The following is an 18234-nucleotide window of genomic DNA, read 5'->3' as shown; positions in this document are numbered from 1 at the left end:
TAACCAAAAGCAACCCCATAGTACTTCAGTGTTCTGTAGATAACATTTTGGATAGCTTCCTTCCTGGAACAAATAATAACCTGAGAGGGAGGTATTTTCATCCTATGTTGAATAGCAACGTGGGGTTGGTAAGCCATTATGATGCACCCAGCGCTATGGCTGTTATTTTTTTAAAAGAAAAAATGTGTGAAATACAGTCATGCATTTTCGCATATAGTCTACTTTGCCCATGATTCAACATACTTCAGTAAAAGTAGGCATTGCCCCCCCCCATTAAAGTGAGTAATTGAATATTACCGTATATTTCTGTGTATAAGACAATGGTTTTTTGCTTAAAAAAAAAAGTTCAAAAATGGGGGGGGCGTGATCTTATACATGGATGTTGAATGCACAGAGGTCCAGGCTCTGGCTCTTGAAATATGCCATCCTAATTTTGGTAACCTTAACTATTTTAAAATATTGATTTTGTGTTCAAAAAAATAGAGATCGTCTGATACATGGGGGGGGGGTCTTATACACGGAAAAATACAGCAGTTTTTAAATTCCATACTTCCTCTTATTAAAACTAATCGCAAAACATTCTACCTTTTTGGCTATTCCCTCCCAATTCCATTTGTAGCTGCTGAGTAGGTGGAATTTCAAACGCAGACGGAACAGGTGCAAGATACCAGTCTGTTGGCTCTTCATTTTCTAGATATCTGTTTCCAACATATTAACATGAAGCGAAAAAACATTAAGTGTTTCCAACCAAATTAATGACAACCCGCAGAAGAACATATTGACTGTTGTGTCACTTCTAAATTATCCCTTTTAACATTACACTTGGGGGTGGGGGAATGTGTTATATTTTAAATGTAAGACTTCTGTTAACCCTCCTCAGTTTAATGAGAATTTGGTATGCTTTGGGACACAACCAAAGCAGATAGCCAATGTTTCCTCTCCTCCGACAGAAGTCGGTAAAACAGGGGGAGAGAGAGACAATTATTTTTAGATTCTCGTTCCCCACTGAACCCCCCAGTCTGCTCTGGCTAGGGCTGCCATTTCAAAGGCAGAACTGACGTCCGGTGGGAATTTTGGGGTGTCCTGCTTTTTACTTTTTGATATATGACAACCCTAGCTCTGGAGTAGATTTGGGTGGGGTTGGAGGGAACAGAAGAAATAAGCAAAACTGCATCGCTTTTCCCCATTTTGCTCCTGGATGCCTTCAGACAGCAAAGGGAAAACATCTGATATCACCCTAGGGCTCCTAATAAGCTGAGATGTCCTGCTGCTATGTTATCTTGCACAACTAACTTACGTTATCATAATCATTTGCTACAGAAACTTTTTTGAAAAAAACATAGCAACAAACAAAACAAAACAAATGCAAGATAATTAAATAAATTGTTATTGTAAAATATTCTAGGGGCCTACCTGCCACTATGTATATTCTTTGGAATATAGAGATAGGTAGCTCCTTGAATATTTTACAATAACAATTTATTTAATTATCTTGCATTTGTTTTGTTTTGTTATTCTTTGAAATATAGAGGACTGAGAGAATTAGGAAAGGAGAAGCTTATTTATTATGGTTCGTTGAAAATAAAAACTTTTAGTAAAGGCGAAAGATTGATACAATCTGAAGAGAGACCAGAGTTAATAGGAAAAAAATGAACTGCAGCAATATAAGAACTGGACAAAAATCAAGGAGTGTAGGAAACCACTTTGATCAAATTTATAAATTTGGAAATAACTGGAATTATTTTTATACTAATTGGAATTTGTATAATTTTAAAATGTGGTTTTCTGGGGGGAGGATTATTGGGTTGTTGTTTTTATTTTGATTATATATTTTGTGGTTTTATATTTTGATTTTGTTCTGTGAACCGCCCTGAGACCTCTGGGTATAGGGTGGTATATGAGTGATAATAATAATAATAATAATAATAATAATAATAATAATAATAATAGCAAAACTGTGACAATATTGGGTAAATATTTGAAAATTAATAAAAAATATTATTATTTTAAAAACTAAAAACCTTTATCACATTTTACAGAAAACATATTAGAGCCAGAAAACAGTCTCTCGACTTCTACCACTGCCAAATCACAGGGACAACTTGTGGGAGACTGCTGCAAGAAACTTACTTTTGCTTTGTACCTGGTCCTTCAAAAAACAAATTATCCAAAGAAAAGGCAGGGTCTGTCATTGTATTAAGACGAGAGGTGAATTCTCAGAAAAGCTGCAAAAGACAATGACAACTATAATTATTTCAATATACTGACAAAGGAATACCAGCTTTTTCACGATCAAGGTGTCTCCCCTGCCAGGTAAGTATTCCAGCTTTTTCAACCCGATAAGGATATTATTATTTTTTAAACATTGTATTTTTTATTATTATATTATATTCTTTAGAACTCCCACCCGAGGAAGCCTTAAATTCAAAGATCCCCCGTTGTCATTTTTTCACCTCAGAGCAAAATCAGAACAGAGTGGCAGGCAGCCATTTTGAAATTCCATATATTTCGCCGACTAGGTAGACACCTTTGCACAGGTGTGTCTATATGTAAATATACATGCATACATTACACACACACACACACACACACACACACACACACACACACACACATACACATCTTGCTTGGCAAAGCAGCCCTTTCCTTGGCTCAAGGAGACAATGTTTGTCCTTGTGGGACATGCAACTCCCATCCATCCAAAGTGGATTTACGAGCCCCAAAGGAAGGACTGAATTAAAATGGCCGTTTTGTACCATGGCCTATATCTGTAGACTGTGTCCGGCTCCGTATATTTGGCTAAGCGGAGCCCCTAGGCTACAACCTTCCCTTCTCACCCCAAGCTGGGAACATTAAAATCAAATGTTCCCTCAGGTTGTTTCCTTAAGTCTCTACTAGTAGCCTGAAATCGTGAAAGCTGAGGAGAACAGGCCAGCCACTCCAAATCACTGTCGTCCAACAACATGGACGCCGCAGGCTGTCTTATTACTAGAGGGAAGAAAGATTGCTGCTTTTCAAGCTTTTATTAGCAGACAAAGGCAAAGAAAAGAGGGAATGCCCTCATAAAAGCAGAGAGGGAAATTAAGTTCCTTAGCCGAGCCTGTTCTTTCCCTTATTAGATAAACAAAGGGAAAGGAGGCAAAATAAAGGAAAGGAGGGTTGCCGTATCTCCAAACGTGGAATAAAAATTTTTGCTCTTAAGTTGCTGAGTGGTGTTTTTTTTTCATTTTTAAGGGAATCAAAGTTGTTGAGCTTTTTTTCTCTTTAGTAAAATCTACAAGAATTTTTGAGTTTTGGAGCTTTGGGGGGGTGCATTTTTTTATATAACCTCCATTTCCCCCCTGAAAAATAATGCAGGGTGCGATTTCTGGAGGCGAATTTACACTATTTCGAGCACTTTGTCAATTAACCGTTTAGCAGGGGAGCTAGGAGTATTTTACTAGCTGGAAAAATGCCATTTGTCTAGCGCGGCAGGATTCAAAGAGCAAACGTGGGTCATATGAAAAGGCACTTCTAACGCGCCCAGGATAGTGGAATACAGAATTATACACTTGGTGATTGAAACAGACTTGGCCCCAAATGCAACACCTGTGCTCCTTCACGCTCCCTCCCTTATAGTTACTTTTAACTGTTTGTCCCCGTTTCAGTCTTTTTAAGCATGTATGATATCAAAGCCTCTCAGCAGTAGCAACAACAACTTTGTCCCAACCCCCCTTGAAAAATATGGCAACCTGCATCCCATGCAGAGTTTAAGTCATAAATGTACCGGTACTCTATTCTTCTTGATATATATGGGTGTTCCATCGAGCTAGAAGCAAAGTACCTTCAAATCAGTCTGCAGTTATGTTTTACATAGCAGCAGGCCATTTTGAATCTGTTGTTACATTATATCTACCTAGTTTTGCATGGCATGTTGGATTCTTCATGAAGATGCATAGCTGTCAACCCAACTGTGTGTGTGTGTGCACTCAGATTTATTAAGCCAAATATCTTACAGTTACCACTCCCACCTGGTGAGCTATTTTTTAGCTCTGCCCCAAAGTTGCTGAGCTTTTTTTAAAGCAAAATGGCAAAAAACCCATTTTTGAGATGTTATTTTTTAGGGGGGGGGGAGTCAGCAAAAGCCATTTTATTGATTTCTGCCCGGACCCAAGTATTCCATATTGACTGCAGTATTCCATATCCATGTCTGGGAAATTCCGGACTTATGGCAACCCTAGAAAGTGTTCCTGATGACAAGGAGTTGTTCAGGATGCTGGAGTACAAAAAAACCTGAACTATTTTGAAATCTGTTACATTTTTATATTTTATGAACTCCACAGCTAATAAAACTTTATAATCTAACTCTTTTATAAAACAAAACACAAAAACAAAATAAAGTTATGATGTATATAAATTCTCTGGACACAATCCTGTCAGAGTTAAGCACCTTTAAGCCATTGATCTCATGGTGAGAGTGAAGCATGAGTTTAAAAAGTCTCGGCTGAAATCCATGGGATGTAAAAGTGCTTAACTTTGACTGGATCGTGTCCACTGTAGTTTCAGACAGCCGTTGCCTTTTTTCTTTTTCTTTTTCTACCTTCAGAAAGGGTGCTCTCCAATTCTTTTGGCCTCAGGCAAGTTTCCATCTTCGTCTGCAACATCTGCTTTTAGCTGACCAGACTTTAAAGATTAAAACGACCATACAAACTGTTCAGGTTTTTTTAGAGCTCTTTTTTTTCCTCCCTCAGAGTCTCTTCCCAAGATGTCATCTCCCTCAACACACGGAAATCACATAAAATATATAGCAAAGCAGCCTCTCAACAGCTCTGAGACAGTTTAATTTTTGATTTCCCCCAAGCCTAACATCTGATCAGCCATATGTTTTGAGTCTTTTTGACTCACAGAGATCACATAACAAGCCATAAACCTGTATGTTCAGGAGCAATGTTACCAGAAAAATCACGAACACCAGACAGTCATGGGTCAATGGTCCATGCAACAATAGGAGGAGACATGTCCCATCCGAGTACAAATTTGTTAAAAGCCTGAGAAGTTCTGAAGAAGTTTCCCACTGAGTAAAGAAACACAGGCTATTTTCAACGCCAAAAAACATGGATTGAGTTATAATAACAATAAAACAAATGAGAAAGAGGACCGATAACAGGATCATTTCCTTCTCGTGCAGATAATTACTAGGTAGCAGTTATTGTTATGGTGTCATATGATGACATTGTCTATTTTCAGAACAAGAGCTGATAACCAGCATCTTGGAAAAACATGTACTCTCTCCCAGCCTTGAAATTCTCCACCTCTATTCCCCTCATCTGTGGGAGACCCTTGTCTTGGGTTGCCATATTTCAAAAAGTAAAAACCAGGACACCCCAAAAGTTGTTCAGCTTTTTTTAGGAAGACCCCAAAATGTTGTTGACCTTTTTTTTAAATAAAAACGCCAAAAAGCATGATTTTTTGATTGACCTGTCTAAGATCCAGGACAAAGCGCCACCTTTCAGAAGTCCCCCCCCCCCCAGACGTCAATTATGCCTTTGAAATCCGGGCAATGTCTGGGAAAATCAGCCCTAAACTAAGCGTTACAAATAACTGTTTCGAAATAGTTGGGTGTTTTTCCTCCCTGCATGTTTATAATGGGCGATTGTTGGTATGCTGAGATTTTTCTTAGGTAACGTATGGCAGCCCTACTTAAAAGTTTAAAGTGTTATTTCGTGTAGCCAATATGTCCAAATTGCAACATGACCTTGGGTATAAGCAAACTCCCCCCCTCCCCTATCAAAAATTGCTGGCAAGGGAGAAGGGAGTAACTATTTGCACTCTGTGGCTATGGGAGAAAACCTGCAAACTAGGAGAATCCCTTGCCTGTTTTTTTCCTTCTCCAGTGCAGTGTTGCTACCTAAATAGCTTTTCTCCAGTTTGTCTTCTTCTGAACGCTCAGGCCCTGTTTTGTTTTGGGGTTTTTTAATGACCCATTTGTTGGTGAGAACTTCAGTACATAACACCATTCTTCCAAGTTTCTTTTAAAATGAAAAACAGCAACTCAAGTCAAGGAGAAAAAAATTAAAAATTTAGTTCCCTGCATTTTTTTCCAGCTCCTACAAGAAATAAAATGCAAGCAATACAGTTCATTTGCTTGGATGAAACAGGGAGTGATCTTCTCCCTGTTTCCATTTTTAAAAAATATGTTTACTGACCTTATTACCCGGCCTTTGATCGCTGTGTCCTGCAAACACTTATGCACTTGAATAAGCTTACGCATGCAAATAGTTCTCCTGAAGTTAGTCAAGTGCATAAGCGTTTGCCAAATTGGGCCCTAAGAGAACTAAATACAGGTCCCTCTGGACCCCACCAATACTGTTTGTATGTCAGCCAGAGGGAATCTCCCAGGAGTGATGCAACATTCTCCTCTCCAGAGGCTGAGCATACATTTTATGCAGCACTGCACTAACTCATGCCCACTTAGGAAATCCAAGTTTGGAAGCCAGTATTCTAAATGGCTTTGAGTTCATTTTATTTCTCTTTTTTGGGACCCCCCCCCCCCACTAGGGCTGCCATACGACTGGATTTTCCTGGACATTACTGGGATTTCAAAGGTGGAATTGACGTCCAGGGGGGATTTCTGAAAGGTGGTGCTCTGTCCTAGATCTAAGACGAGCCCATCAAAATATTGCACTTTTTTGGCATTTTTGTGTTAAAAAAATGCTTGACAATTGAGGGGTTTCCAAAAAAAAATGGCAACCTACGCTTTTCTACATTCTCTGTCAAAATTGGCCCCTCCAGGCTAACAGCTAAAACATACCTTTCTGACTATAAAACGTCTTTCTCTCAAGTAATACATTAAGATATGATAATACTAATAAAACGATAAACAACAGAGAAGTTGAACTCACAAATAACAGGAAAGCACAATGTTCAGACCCATTGTGCATGGCCAATTGTTATTTTCGAGGCACAAGTTTCCCAATACACCAGGCCTGCACAAAACAATTGGGTTTTTTTAATAAAAAAATCTAAAATGTGTATGCCGTGCCCAGATCCACCAGCAGGCCATGGAGGACCACCTCGCCAACAGAAGGAGGGGCTGTGGTGATCGATGGTGCCCAGCAAAACATCACTACATTCATTTTAAAGAACACTCACCAGCTTGCACTTCACTGCATCCACAGTTGGGTAATATGCTATTTTATGCTAAATTTGTGTCCCTGCCACCACCACCTTATCATATTATCCACAGATCAGGAAAATTCAAATTGTTATATATATATATATATATATATATATATATATATATATATATATTTAAAAATTATATATGGATGTTTTATGATGGCCTATATTTGGGGATGCGGGTGGCGCTGTGGTCTAAACCTCTGAGCCTTTTGGGCTTGCCGATCACAAGGTCAGTGGTTTGAATCCCCCAACAGGGTGAGCTCCCGTTGCTCAGTCCCAGCTCCTGCCAACCTAGCAGTTCAAAAGCACCCTGGCAGGAAGGTAAACGGCGTTTCTGTGCGCTGCTCTGGTTCTCCAGAAGCGGCTTAGTCATGCTGGCCACATGACCCGGAAAAACTGTCTGCGGACAAATGCCGGCTCCCTCGGCCTGTAAAGCGAGATGAGTGCCACAACCACAGAGTCGTTCGCGACTGGACTTAACCGTCAGGGGTCCTTTACCTTTATATTTGCAATGCCTAACAAAGAAAGCTTGTGAAAAAATCCAAATTAAACGGGGAGGACATTCAGGCTGTCACTTGGATGACAACATTGTGTAGATGCAAAAAGCAAGCATACATGGGATGCCTAGGATCTGTTTTAAACTGCTGTGTGTATCTAAAAAAACCCAACTACTAGGGGTCATGGAGTATCACCAACCTGTGTGGATGTTCTTTGTATTCTTGCAGCGCTGGAAAGAATTTTAGTTCTCAACTTGATTAACCCCAAGACAGATTTGTCATTTGATGCTTTCCTAATGCCCTGAAATCTAAGCCATCCCCCAGTCGATTAATTGGTAGCTACCATTTTTTCATTGTAACTCCTGGTTCCAACATGGCATGTTGATTTTTCCGGGACTTACCTCCTATTGGTATTGGATTTGGTACAGAATATATATATATATCTATGATGAAAAAAGGAGATCCACAATTGTACTCCTTAGAGTGCAGGTGTGGGTGAAGATGGTTCAAACCCAGAAGTGGTTTTTAGTGCAATTTAGAAAAGAAAACCAGTTTATTCTGAGTCAGGTCACTTGGAATTTTAAATATAATAAAAGAAAATGTTCTGTATCTCTTAGAATGGCAATGGCGCCCACTTGAGAGGTGCCAGAACTGAGTTCCAGCTGGAAAAAAAGGCTTGGTCTCAAGAGACAATGGAGTGAACCTCTGGGGGTGAAGTGATGTGTGATCAACTTAAGATACCTGCATTGCAAGAGGGTTGGACTAGATGACCCTTGGGGTCCCTTCCAAGTCTAAAATTCTAGGATTCTATATATTTTGCCCTGGCATCCAGTTTTCTATCTGCATGGATATCTTTGGAAGAGCATACAGTCTTGTGAGCCCCATAGTTTTGTGAGAATGTATATGTATTTTTTAAATGCCTGTAACTATATGTGCACATTTCAAGTGGGCAATTTACCCAAAAGAAAGTAAGTGCTCCATTTTAGCATTCATGCTTGGGGATATTCTAAATTAAAAGAAAATAGCTGACTGAAACTTCGGGAGATCACACCATCAAGGATCTACTTGTGTTCAAATCCCTGCAGCGATTTTGGCAAAATACAGCAAAGATACTTGGCTAAACACTCTCAATGTAGCCTCAAAGTAGCACAACTGCCTTGGTGACAGCAAAGGACCAAAGAAAAACAACATGATGCAAAAGGAAAGAGAAACTCTGTCATATTAAATTTCTGATAAAAACAGAAGAGGTTATGAACACAGCAGAAGAATGAGGTACGTCGACGCTACCAAAAGGAAATGGAGCTGGAAACGAAACACTTTTATAACAAGATGACTGCTGACAACACTACAGAAAGTAGGTGACAGCATTTCAAAGTCAAGACATGCTACATACTTGCTGATGTGTTTACAACACAGATGAAAGGATAGTCTCGAGATTTCACGAGAAATATCAGATGACACCTTTGACGTTGATAAAGTTATTAAAACATTTCCTTGGATAAAACCCATCAAGGTAAACTTTATAATTTGCATACTCAATATAGAGCAGTGGCTTATGGTCTTTTACCTTTCTGTTATAATTCTTATAACATTATGTATGGAGTTCTTTACTCTTTTTCTATTATTCTCAAATATCAACAAGGATGTGAGTACAGTAGTTTTCTGTTAGCAGGTTCTCTTCAAGAGGTGTATGGACGAAAGCCTCCTCCACCAGCTGAACAAGGCCTAAATTAAAGAACAAATGATGATATTGTCTATTTTCAGAACAAGAACTGATAACCAGCATCTTGGGGGGGGGGGGATATTATGTACTCTCTCCCACTATTGAAAATTTCCACCTCTGTTCCCTTGTCTATTTCCTTGTCTAGGGTCGCCATGTTTCAAAAAGTAAAAATCAGGACAACCCAAAAGCGTTTTTAAGGAAACCCCCAAAACTGTTGAGCTTTCCCCAAAGTTGTTTACAAAACCGTCAAAAGCAATTTTTTCAATTGACTTGTTTAAGATCCAGGACCAAGCGACACCTTTCAGAAATTCCCACCGGAATTTGTTGTGTTGTGTTGACTCTCTTTCTAAACTAATTGTGTGCTCTGTGACGGCAAGGCTGGAAAATAGTACTTAAACAAAAATACCACCTCCCATTTCCCTAACAAATCAGAAAGAATAGGCAGTCTTGTAATTGGAGCTCATCGTCACTAATGGATGCTATTGGACTGTTAATGGAGCTCAGATGGAAAGTGCTAGGAAAAGGATTGGATGGGGGGGGCACCATTCACCTGACCTCCAGTCAGTTGCATTGCTGCAGCTTCCCATAAGGTAGATAGGGAGAGGTGAGGCAGCGGTGAGGTTGCTGCAGGGCAAATACATAATACAAGCACTGAATTGGCTCTGCTCACCATCACCTTCTACCTCCCAGTAAGCAGCAGCAACACAACTTACCAGAGGACAGGTGAGCAGTGCTGCTCGACCACAACATTCAATGCTGCCCACAATGCAGCAAGGGACCCACCACTGACCATTACAACCCCCCAAATAGTCTTGCCCTCTTTGCTTCCTCCTCACTGCCGCCCAAGGAATCAACCTCTAAGGGAGCAGGGACAAGAACTGCCTCAGGAAGCGAAGAGATTGAAATGAGTGTTGGGCGTGCGCAATACTCTCCATGTGTCTTGTCTCCTGTCTCTGTGCAGTAAAGGGCATAACATTTTGCTCTTTTCAATGGGCCCTGGGTGCCCCCTAACTTGATCTTCTTTGGGCAGCTGTGCTCAAATACTCAGAAAGGGACGCGGGTGGCGCTGTGGTCTGAACCACTGAGCCTAGGGCTTGCCGATCGGAAGGTCAGCGGTTCAAATCCCTATGATGGGGTGAGCTCAGTCCCAGCTCCTGCCAACCTAGCAGTTCAAAAGCATGTCAAAGTGCAAGTAGATAAATAGGTACCGCTCCAGCGGGAAGGTAAACGGTGTTTCTGTGCGCTGCTCTGATTTCGCCAGAAGTGGCTTAGTCATGCTGGCCACACGACCCGGAAAACTGTCTGCAGACAAACGTCAGCTCCTTCGGCCAGTATAGCTAGATGAGCGCCACAACCCCAGTTGTTCTTTACCTTTTTACCTTTACTCAAATAGTACAGTGGTACCTCGGGTTACATACGCTTCAGGTTAAATACGCTTCATGTTACAGACTCCGCTAACCCAAAAATAGTGCTTCAGGTTAGGAACTTTGCTTCAGGATGAGAACAGAAATCGTTCTTCAGCAGCGCGGCAGCAGCAGGAGGCCCCATTAGCTAAAGTGGTGCTTCAGGTTAAGAACAGTTTCAGGTTAAGTACGGACCTCTGGAACGAATTAAGTACTTAACCTGAGGTACCACTGTACTGGGCCGAGTGAAGCTCCAGTCCAAAGAACTCCATGAGTAGTGCTATGTATCTAAGGGGACTTTGAGCTTTTAATTCCTGCAAAGTAGCCCCAAAGCCATATGTCAAAGGGATGAACAGAAGGAGTCTGGGGTCTTCTCAAGCTCTGGGGCGTTCCTTACAGTTCTTTGGATCTCAGCCTGAGCTTTCAAAGGAAATAGGATAAAGCTTCCATTCCATATATGATTCTATTCACGTTCACTGCATATATAATGGTACTTTTGAGAAAACATGCATATTTTTTGCTTGCAATCCTATAAGCAAAAATTCTGGAACGAAGACTCTCTGAACTGGATGGGATTTGATTCAGGCCAGGGCAAACCTACATAGGGTCAGGATGCTCCTTCCAAATAGAAAAGCTATAGAGGTCAAAGGATTGCTGTGAGCACTACACCTCGCATCAACCTTCTCACAACTGTCCTGGCATCCTGCGTTGCTGTGGATAGTAGATGCATGAAGGCAGAGACAGAGGGATTTCTGCAGCACGATTTTGCTTTTTAAATAGAATTCATAAGAAGGAAATTAACATCACATAAATATCTTGTCATAAGTATTCGGCAAAGGTTATACTGTTTGCCTGTACCCTATCAAAATCTATTACGTTACCTGAGCAATGCTGGAAGATATGCAAGAGCAAATGCTGAAGATCAAAATTACCCAAGAGTAACTTGTCACTATCATCATTTCAGTGAAGTATATCACTTAATCCTTTCCCTTTCTTTCTCCTTTGCCATACTTAAACAGATGTAACGGTTGCCAAAGTAGTACTCCCTGCTCACCTTGCAGGAAAACTGTAGAACTACTTAGGATGCACAATGATTTTAAAATGCAAATGCTTTAAGTGTGCTGCTTATACGGAAAATAAATGCTGCCTATGAAAACTGCATGTTCCAGATGTTTACGTGTCTGGGTATATATATTATTCAAATACTAGTTGTGAGAACTTTGTGAACACATACATGATTCATGTCACTTTTGATTACGGCTCCACTTGAAACATAAGGTCACCAGCAAAACAAAAGATAAAGTATATGCAAGTGTGATATGCAACAAAATGTTGCAGCGTGGACTGTGCAGTCCAAGATTCCAGCCATTCTGTTCCAGTTTGTTAGTGTTCCATCATGGCCATGCACATTCAGAACAACTACTACCAGACTTTTAGAAGACATCTGAAGGCAGCCCTGTTTAGGGAAGCTTTTAATGTTTGATGTATTAGAGTGTTTTAATATTTTTTTGGAAGCCGCTCAGAGTGGCTGGGGAAGCCCAGCCAGATGGGTGGGGTATAAATAATAAATTATTATTATTATTATTATTTGGGCAGCTTGGGGTTCCCATGGGGCTCTTACTCCTCCCAGGTTTTTTTGTATTTCTGCAAACCTTGGGTTCGCCCCCAGCTTGCCAAGACCATTTTGCTCCATGACAAACATCAGAAATAGAGGAAATGGACCTCATCACCCTAGCTTAATAAAGTTTGTATCATTTACATGGAATAGAAAAGATGGGAAGGTAATTAATTCTCCTACATATAACATCCTAAGATCTGAACAAACTCTATAGACCTATGCCCCAAATTTTGGGTAGTGAGAGATTCTTGACTTAAGTATTGCTGAATTGTACTTTTCAAGCTTAGGGTCTTGCTTTAGATGCAAGGCCCCAAACCACTGTTTGCACCACTGCAGCTAAACACCAAGTCAAAGGAAAGAAAATAATGCTCATATGACTACTGCCCATCAAAATTTCAGGCACTGTCTAAAATTCACACCCAGGAAAATGATGCCTCAATCATAATGTTGGGCTTATTATTTACCATCCATACACTTTGTGTTTGTTATATGCCACTGTGATCTCAAAAACATTTTTCTCCCTTCATAATCTGGTACTTACTGATACCTTTTGAGAATATAAGCTTCTTTGTCCTTCCCTGTCCCCACCCCCAACATTTTTCGCCCTTATTTGCTTTTTTCTATTATTCTCCGAATTCCTACTGTCTAAATTCCACCCTCTCTTCTTTTATCTATAGGGTAACCTTCAACCTATATTCTAAGGTGCAGAGGCTTCTGTGGTGGAAGGATTTAAGACAGGCATGTCTCCTTGGGCAACATAAGTAGAGACAGCAGGAGAATCAAGGAAAACACGCCGTTAGAATAATTCCCTTCAGAGAAATCAGGATGCCAAACCGTTCCTTCCAGCTACCGCTCTCATAGAGAGAATATTTATTCATTGGTAGATGAGCTTCAGCAGGCACTCAACACTGGAATTTGAATTTCTAGCTTCTACTGATGCCTCTGATTTTCCTGGGCAATAGAAAGGGAGGGGGGGAAATCAGTAGAGTGAGTGCTAAGAGTTTGATCCAAAAGTTCGGGTCTGTTAACACAAAGCATTTGATATTTCAGCTGATCCCAGGCTGTACGTCATTCCTGAACTCCTTGCTGTCCTCTGAACAATTTTACAGATTCCTTAGGTACATCTGCACTGGCGCAAATTGGGCAGTTTTGCATTACCTATACACTGTTGCACATCCAGCCAATTCTGTTTGTACCACTCGTTGGTTGTCCGTTACATAAACACCACAGTACAGTTGAGTCATGCGATCCACACTATAGTCTGGTCACTTCTGCAACTGCTGTTGTAAATACGATGAGATGATATAATAAACCTAGGCTCCATTCCTGTTATGACTTAAACAGTCTCTTTGAGTTACGTTACACTGAATTATAACCCTTCTTATCTCAAGGACTTTAGGATGGACTACTGGCTGTCAATACCTTCCAAGCCCGGTGCTTATGCTGACATTTAAAACCCAGAATGGTGGGAGACCCAAATACCATCCCATACCATCCTGCACATTTTTTAAGATCAGCAATGGGCAAGGTCAGCAGTGCAGCAGCCCGAGGTAGGGCTTTTTCAGTGGAAGCTCCAAAGCTCTGGAACGATCTCTACACTTAAGGTGAATCTCACCTGGACATTATACTCTTATGGGAAGATGCTGAAGAAACACACTTATGCTAGATTTCTGGAGTTAAGAAGCTAAAATTTATTCGAAGTCAGTTTTGTATTTTACTCATTGCTATTTTATGTTATGCCATTTGTAGTTTGTACTGATGTTTTCATTGGCTGCAGAAACATGTATCAGTGTGCTTTAATATGTTGCCCAGTGAATGTACAGGGAAGAACAGTATGTAAATATCCAAATAATATAAAAGCTTTAATTGTGTACTGCACAAGAAGCTGCAGCTGGTGATATTCCAGGCCCGCCACCAATTCTAGTCTAAATAAAGACTAACTATAAAACTCAAAACTGTTTGTTTGAGAGAAGAAAGCTTGATTTACTTCCAGCTGAACAGGCTCTCAGGGTGAATATTCCTCAAGAGGCTAGAAAGACAAGATTTCACAAGCTGCAGTTGCTTTGAAATTTCAGTTACATTTTGCATATTTTATTAAAATGTCATTTTAATATATTTCTCTTGCAGTATTATTTATTGCAGGGATAAATATAAGCATATGTTTTCCAGTATGAAAACAGTATGATTTATGTATAGAGATGATATGTGCTGCATAATTGTAGGGAAATATTTGTATATTTGAAATTTGCCCTAGAATACTTGCTTTAATTGGATCAGGCAATATTCTTCATATTTTAGGAGGGAGGGGTCAGGGGAACAAATCTAAAACTTTTCATTTCTCAACATACCAGATCTTTTCCACAACAGACCTTCATCATAACCCAGCTATAGTTACCTTAAAAGATATGCGCAGCAATTAAAGACAGGGAATGAAGAGGATACAGATATTAAATGAGTAAACAGCAATTTAACTCAGCAGTTGTATGAAAGAATATTACTTTCCTTCAGTTCTCTACCAACGCTCTTAAGGGACAACATAGACTTTAAGTATATACCTAACTTACTCATTCATTCCCCCCCCCCCCTTTTTAAATGAGACCCCTTCAGAACAAGTATCAGTTAATACTTTAGAGGGCATTTTGCCCCCAGTACCATCCAACTTTAAAACAATTGCTGGCGTATAGGACTTCAAGAGAATAAAAGGGGGCAGGAGGAGGGACCAGGAGCTTTCTCCGATTCTGCAACCACGGAATCATTAGCACTTTTGAAACAGGAGAAAACTAGGTATTATATAAAACAGCTTCAGGGAGCGGCTTCAGAACACTAAGAGACAGTCCACAGGCAATTTTCTCAAAGAAAAGAACCCTTTCCATTCGGCTGTCCTCCTTTTTAATATTTTAAGCCAGATGCCTTGAGTGCTGTATGTATTCCTTTCCCATTCAGTACAGAATTCCTGCCTTTGATGGGCTGCTTTCGTTTCAAGGCCCTAATGCTGCTGTCTGCTGTGGGCACCAGAATGGGTTGCTCTGCCCGCCGGGATTTACACACACACACCTTTCTTGGGCCGTAGAGACTGAAGACAGGCGGGGGAGAAGTGCTGTTTTCTCAGCATACGTTTCTTTGTTCTTCCGTGTCGGGAGTATGAAGTAGTTTTTCTTACGAATCGTCAGGGTTTGTTCTTTGCTGGTAGCTCTTTAGAGCTGAAAGAATGGCAGATAAAGTGAGCAACTACACCGGCGCAGTGCCTTTGTTGCCTCCTGCCACGGCTGTCTATTCAGTGCACAAAGGGCCTGACTCTGCTGCCAGTTGCTTTGGTGTTAAAGAAGAAAAAGAGCTGGCATCAACGGAGGCGACAGCGCTGTGAAGGCAAGGAGGGAGCCACACTTGGCAGATTTACACAACATCTAAAAGAAAGGCATTGCAGTGCAGAGAAGCAGAGTGCTCAAGCACAGAGGTTCTGAAAGTGTGGTCCACGGACCACCAGTGATCCGCAGGCTTCATTCAGGTGGTCCGCATTCAATATCCATATAGATCCTGAATTGGTGTTTTTTTTTAATCGCTTACTTCACTTCTTACGCCGCATGCCTTCGCCTCACTGTTTGAATTCTTTGCCGTGCAAATCGTAACACGACAAAATACAACGTACGAAAAGATGCAATTAAAATGCCGTTAGAAAAACAGACTGCGTCTAGCTCAGAGCATAGCTGTCAAGCGTCCCTTATTTGGAGGGACAGTCCCTTATCCCAGCGCCATGTCCCGCTGCTGTCCCTTATTGATGGATGTCCCTTAAATTTCCCAGGTTTCAAAGGAAGCAGCTCCTCTCCCTCTCTCCCTGCCGGCCAGGGAGGAGGGAGGCTCCAACTGTGTTGCTTGGCTGCCCAGCCCAACCCGTCCCCCTCCGGCCTCCTCTCACCAGCCTCGGCCCCCGGGAGCCCCTCCCTGCCGGGACTGGCGGGAGCCTCAGGCCCTTCCGCCGCCATCCTCCTCGTGGCCACCAAACCAAGCGTCTCTGCCTGGGGCCTCCCCTCTGCCCATCGCCGCCACTCCCACTCCTGCTAGGCCATACTGCGGCTGTGCTGCCGAAGGACCTGGATGAGATGGGCAGCCTGGCATGGCCTATGAATTGCTGAGGAGCCTTGAGAGGAGAGCGAGGGCAACCATAGAGAAAGCAGTTCAGAGAGAGGAGGAAGAGGAGGCGGAGGCGTGGGCAGGTGTTCCAAGGGCTACAAGGGAAGAACTGCAAGCGCTTCTCCCATAGATTTGTAGTGGTAGACTAGCATAGATGGTCTGATCTGCGGGTTTACTTTGGGCGCTATTCCCCCCCCTTCCTCCCACCCCACCTGATGGAATTGAGAGCTGCAGATGGAGCACGAGAGAAAAGATACAGAACTGCAGCAGCATCTTCGTAGCTTGGACTTCGTTTTGCGTGAAAAGTGGTTGCTGCTTGTAGTTATTTAATTGCAGTGTTTCATCGGCTGGTGTCTTGAGCAGCAACCTCTGGAAATGAAGGGCTAAAAACCAGCGCTGCTCTCCAAAATTATCTGGTCCCTTTTAACTTCGTATTTCAGCTGGTTGACTAAAATCCCTTATTTTGGCTGCTGGTCCCTTATTTTCAAATCTGTAAGTTGACAGCTATGGCTCAGAGCATCACAATTGTGACAATGGGCAGAAAAAAATAATCACTGAGCGAGCTGTCAAGACCATCAGTGATTTTCAAGTGGTCTGCAGTGGGGGTGAAGGGAGATGGGAAACTGCCGGCATAGGGGCTAGGGTGTTGGATTAGGATCTGGGAGACCAAGGTACAAATTTCCACTCCGTTGTGAAGCTCACTGCATGACCTTGGGCCTATCACTGCCTTGCTGCATAACCTACCCCTCAGCTTATTGGAAGAACCATGATAAACCAGAAAGTCTGGCTTATCATTTTGTGAAATGCCACAACGGCCTAGTGGTCATTCCTGTTTCATTGAGAGGAAGCTTCAAACTCCTCATTTTCAACCTATGCACTTTACAATAAAGTATCCCCTCAGGGAAACAAAACAAAACAAAAATTTTCCCAGCTCCACTTTTGTCCCACCCGGTCCACATCAATAAAGGGTCAGACTCATTTGTCAACAGAGAAAAATGAGAATGCTGCATACATGTGCCCAATGACTGTTGATACTAGATTGGGAAATGCCAATAAACATTATGAGGTTCATAGAGAAAGAAATAAAATGATATAACAGTGTTAAATATTCTCCTTAAATGGCATGGTTTCAGTCACTAAATATATGGAACTTTAATTCTTTCTAATCTACCTTCCAAAAGATATCTCTGCCAAGGACTAAGGAGAATAGCAACAAGATAATGAAAGGGGTAAAAAATTCATCTATATAATGCATTGTTTCCATTATAACTCTATAACCTACAATTATGTACTCCTTAAATCTTTGTATTTTGTTACAGCTCTCATAATAACAAAGGCTTGATATATAGATTCTCTCCCTTGGCCGTTACCAATTGAGTGAAAAAATATGCATTTATGAAGCTTTATTAATAAGATGTGAATAATTCAAACAGCTTCTACCGTGAAGAAAAAGCAGAGTCTCTTCTTATTTGCATATAAATGAAATGATGCTTTAGTGTCAGAGTTGAAAATTAAATAATATAAAGTTTTACTGTGCAGTCCTGACACTATCATAAATATTAAGGTCATAAGTTGAGATTTTCTAACATCTCATCTTATCTTCTGTTGCAAAAGTGTGACTGAGAGGCCAAATCCTGCTTTGCCATATTTGTGTGAATAGTCACAGAGTCCAATGCATGAATTAACATGGATAATATGAACAGA

The 18234-nt window shown here is 41.1% G+C and overlaps 1 protein-coding gene and 1 long non-coding RNA gene across 8 annotated transcripts in view; one reads left to right on the top strand and one right to left on the bottom strand.

Moving 5' to 3' along the window:
* The window catches only part of HFM1 (helicase for meiosis 1), a 49824-nt gene extending 45101 nt beyond the window's left edge, over window positions 1–4723 (bottom strand). For 3 of the 7 annotated variants that reach the window (XM_083620555.1, XM_083620561.1, XM_083620559.1), the window contains exons 1-3: window positions 2454–2551; window positions 2131–2225; window positions 586–698 (exon numbers count right to left, since the gene is read on the bottom strand). In XM_083620555.1, the coding sequence (XP_083476681.1) occupies window positions 586–698; window positions 2131–2192 (175 nt within the window). In that variant the 5' untranslated portion in view covers window positions 2193–2225; window positions 2454–2551. Of the gene's footprint in view, window positions 1–585; window positions 699–2130; window positions 2226–2453; window positions 2552–2756; window positions 3138–4579 lie in introns of those variants that run through there. The other 4 variants (XM_083620558.1, XM_083620560.1, XM_083620557.1 and 1 more) reach the window with 4 other exon arrangements.
* Window positions 1–17707, top strand: part of LOC310765615 — a 501503-nt gene extending 483796 nt beyond the window's left edge. Inside the window, exons 2-4 of the long non-coding RNA XR_014549678.1 lie at window positions 8315–9171; window positions 13080–16088; window positions 17035–17707. This is a non-coding gene — a long non-coding RNA (uncharacterized lncRNA). The remainder of the gene's footprint in view (window positions 1–8314; window positions 9172–13079; window positions 16089–17034) is intronic.
* The last annotated feature ends 527 nt before the right edge of the window (window positions 17708–18234 follow it).

Source organism: Podarcis filfolensis (assembly GCF_964270895.1).
Source record: "Podarcis filfolensis genome assembly, chromosome: 6".
NCBI classification, from domain to species: Eukaryota; Metazoa; Chordata; class Lepidosauria; order Squamata; family Lacertidae; genus Podarcis; species Podarcis filfolensis.
Note: the sequence above shows the minus strand (reverse complement) of the source record. Positions and strands in the feature narration are given on the sequence as shown.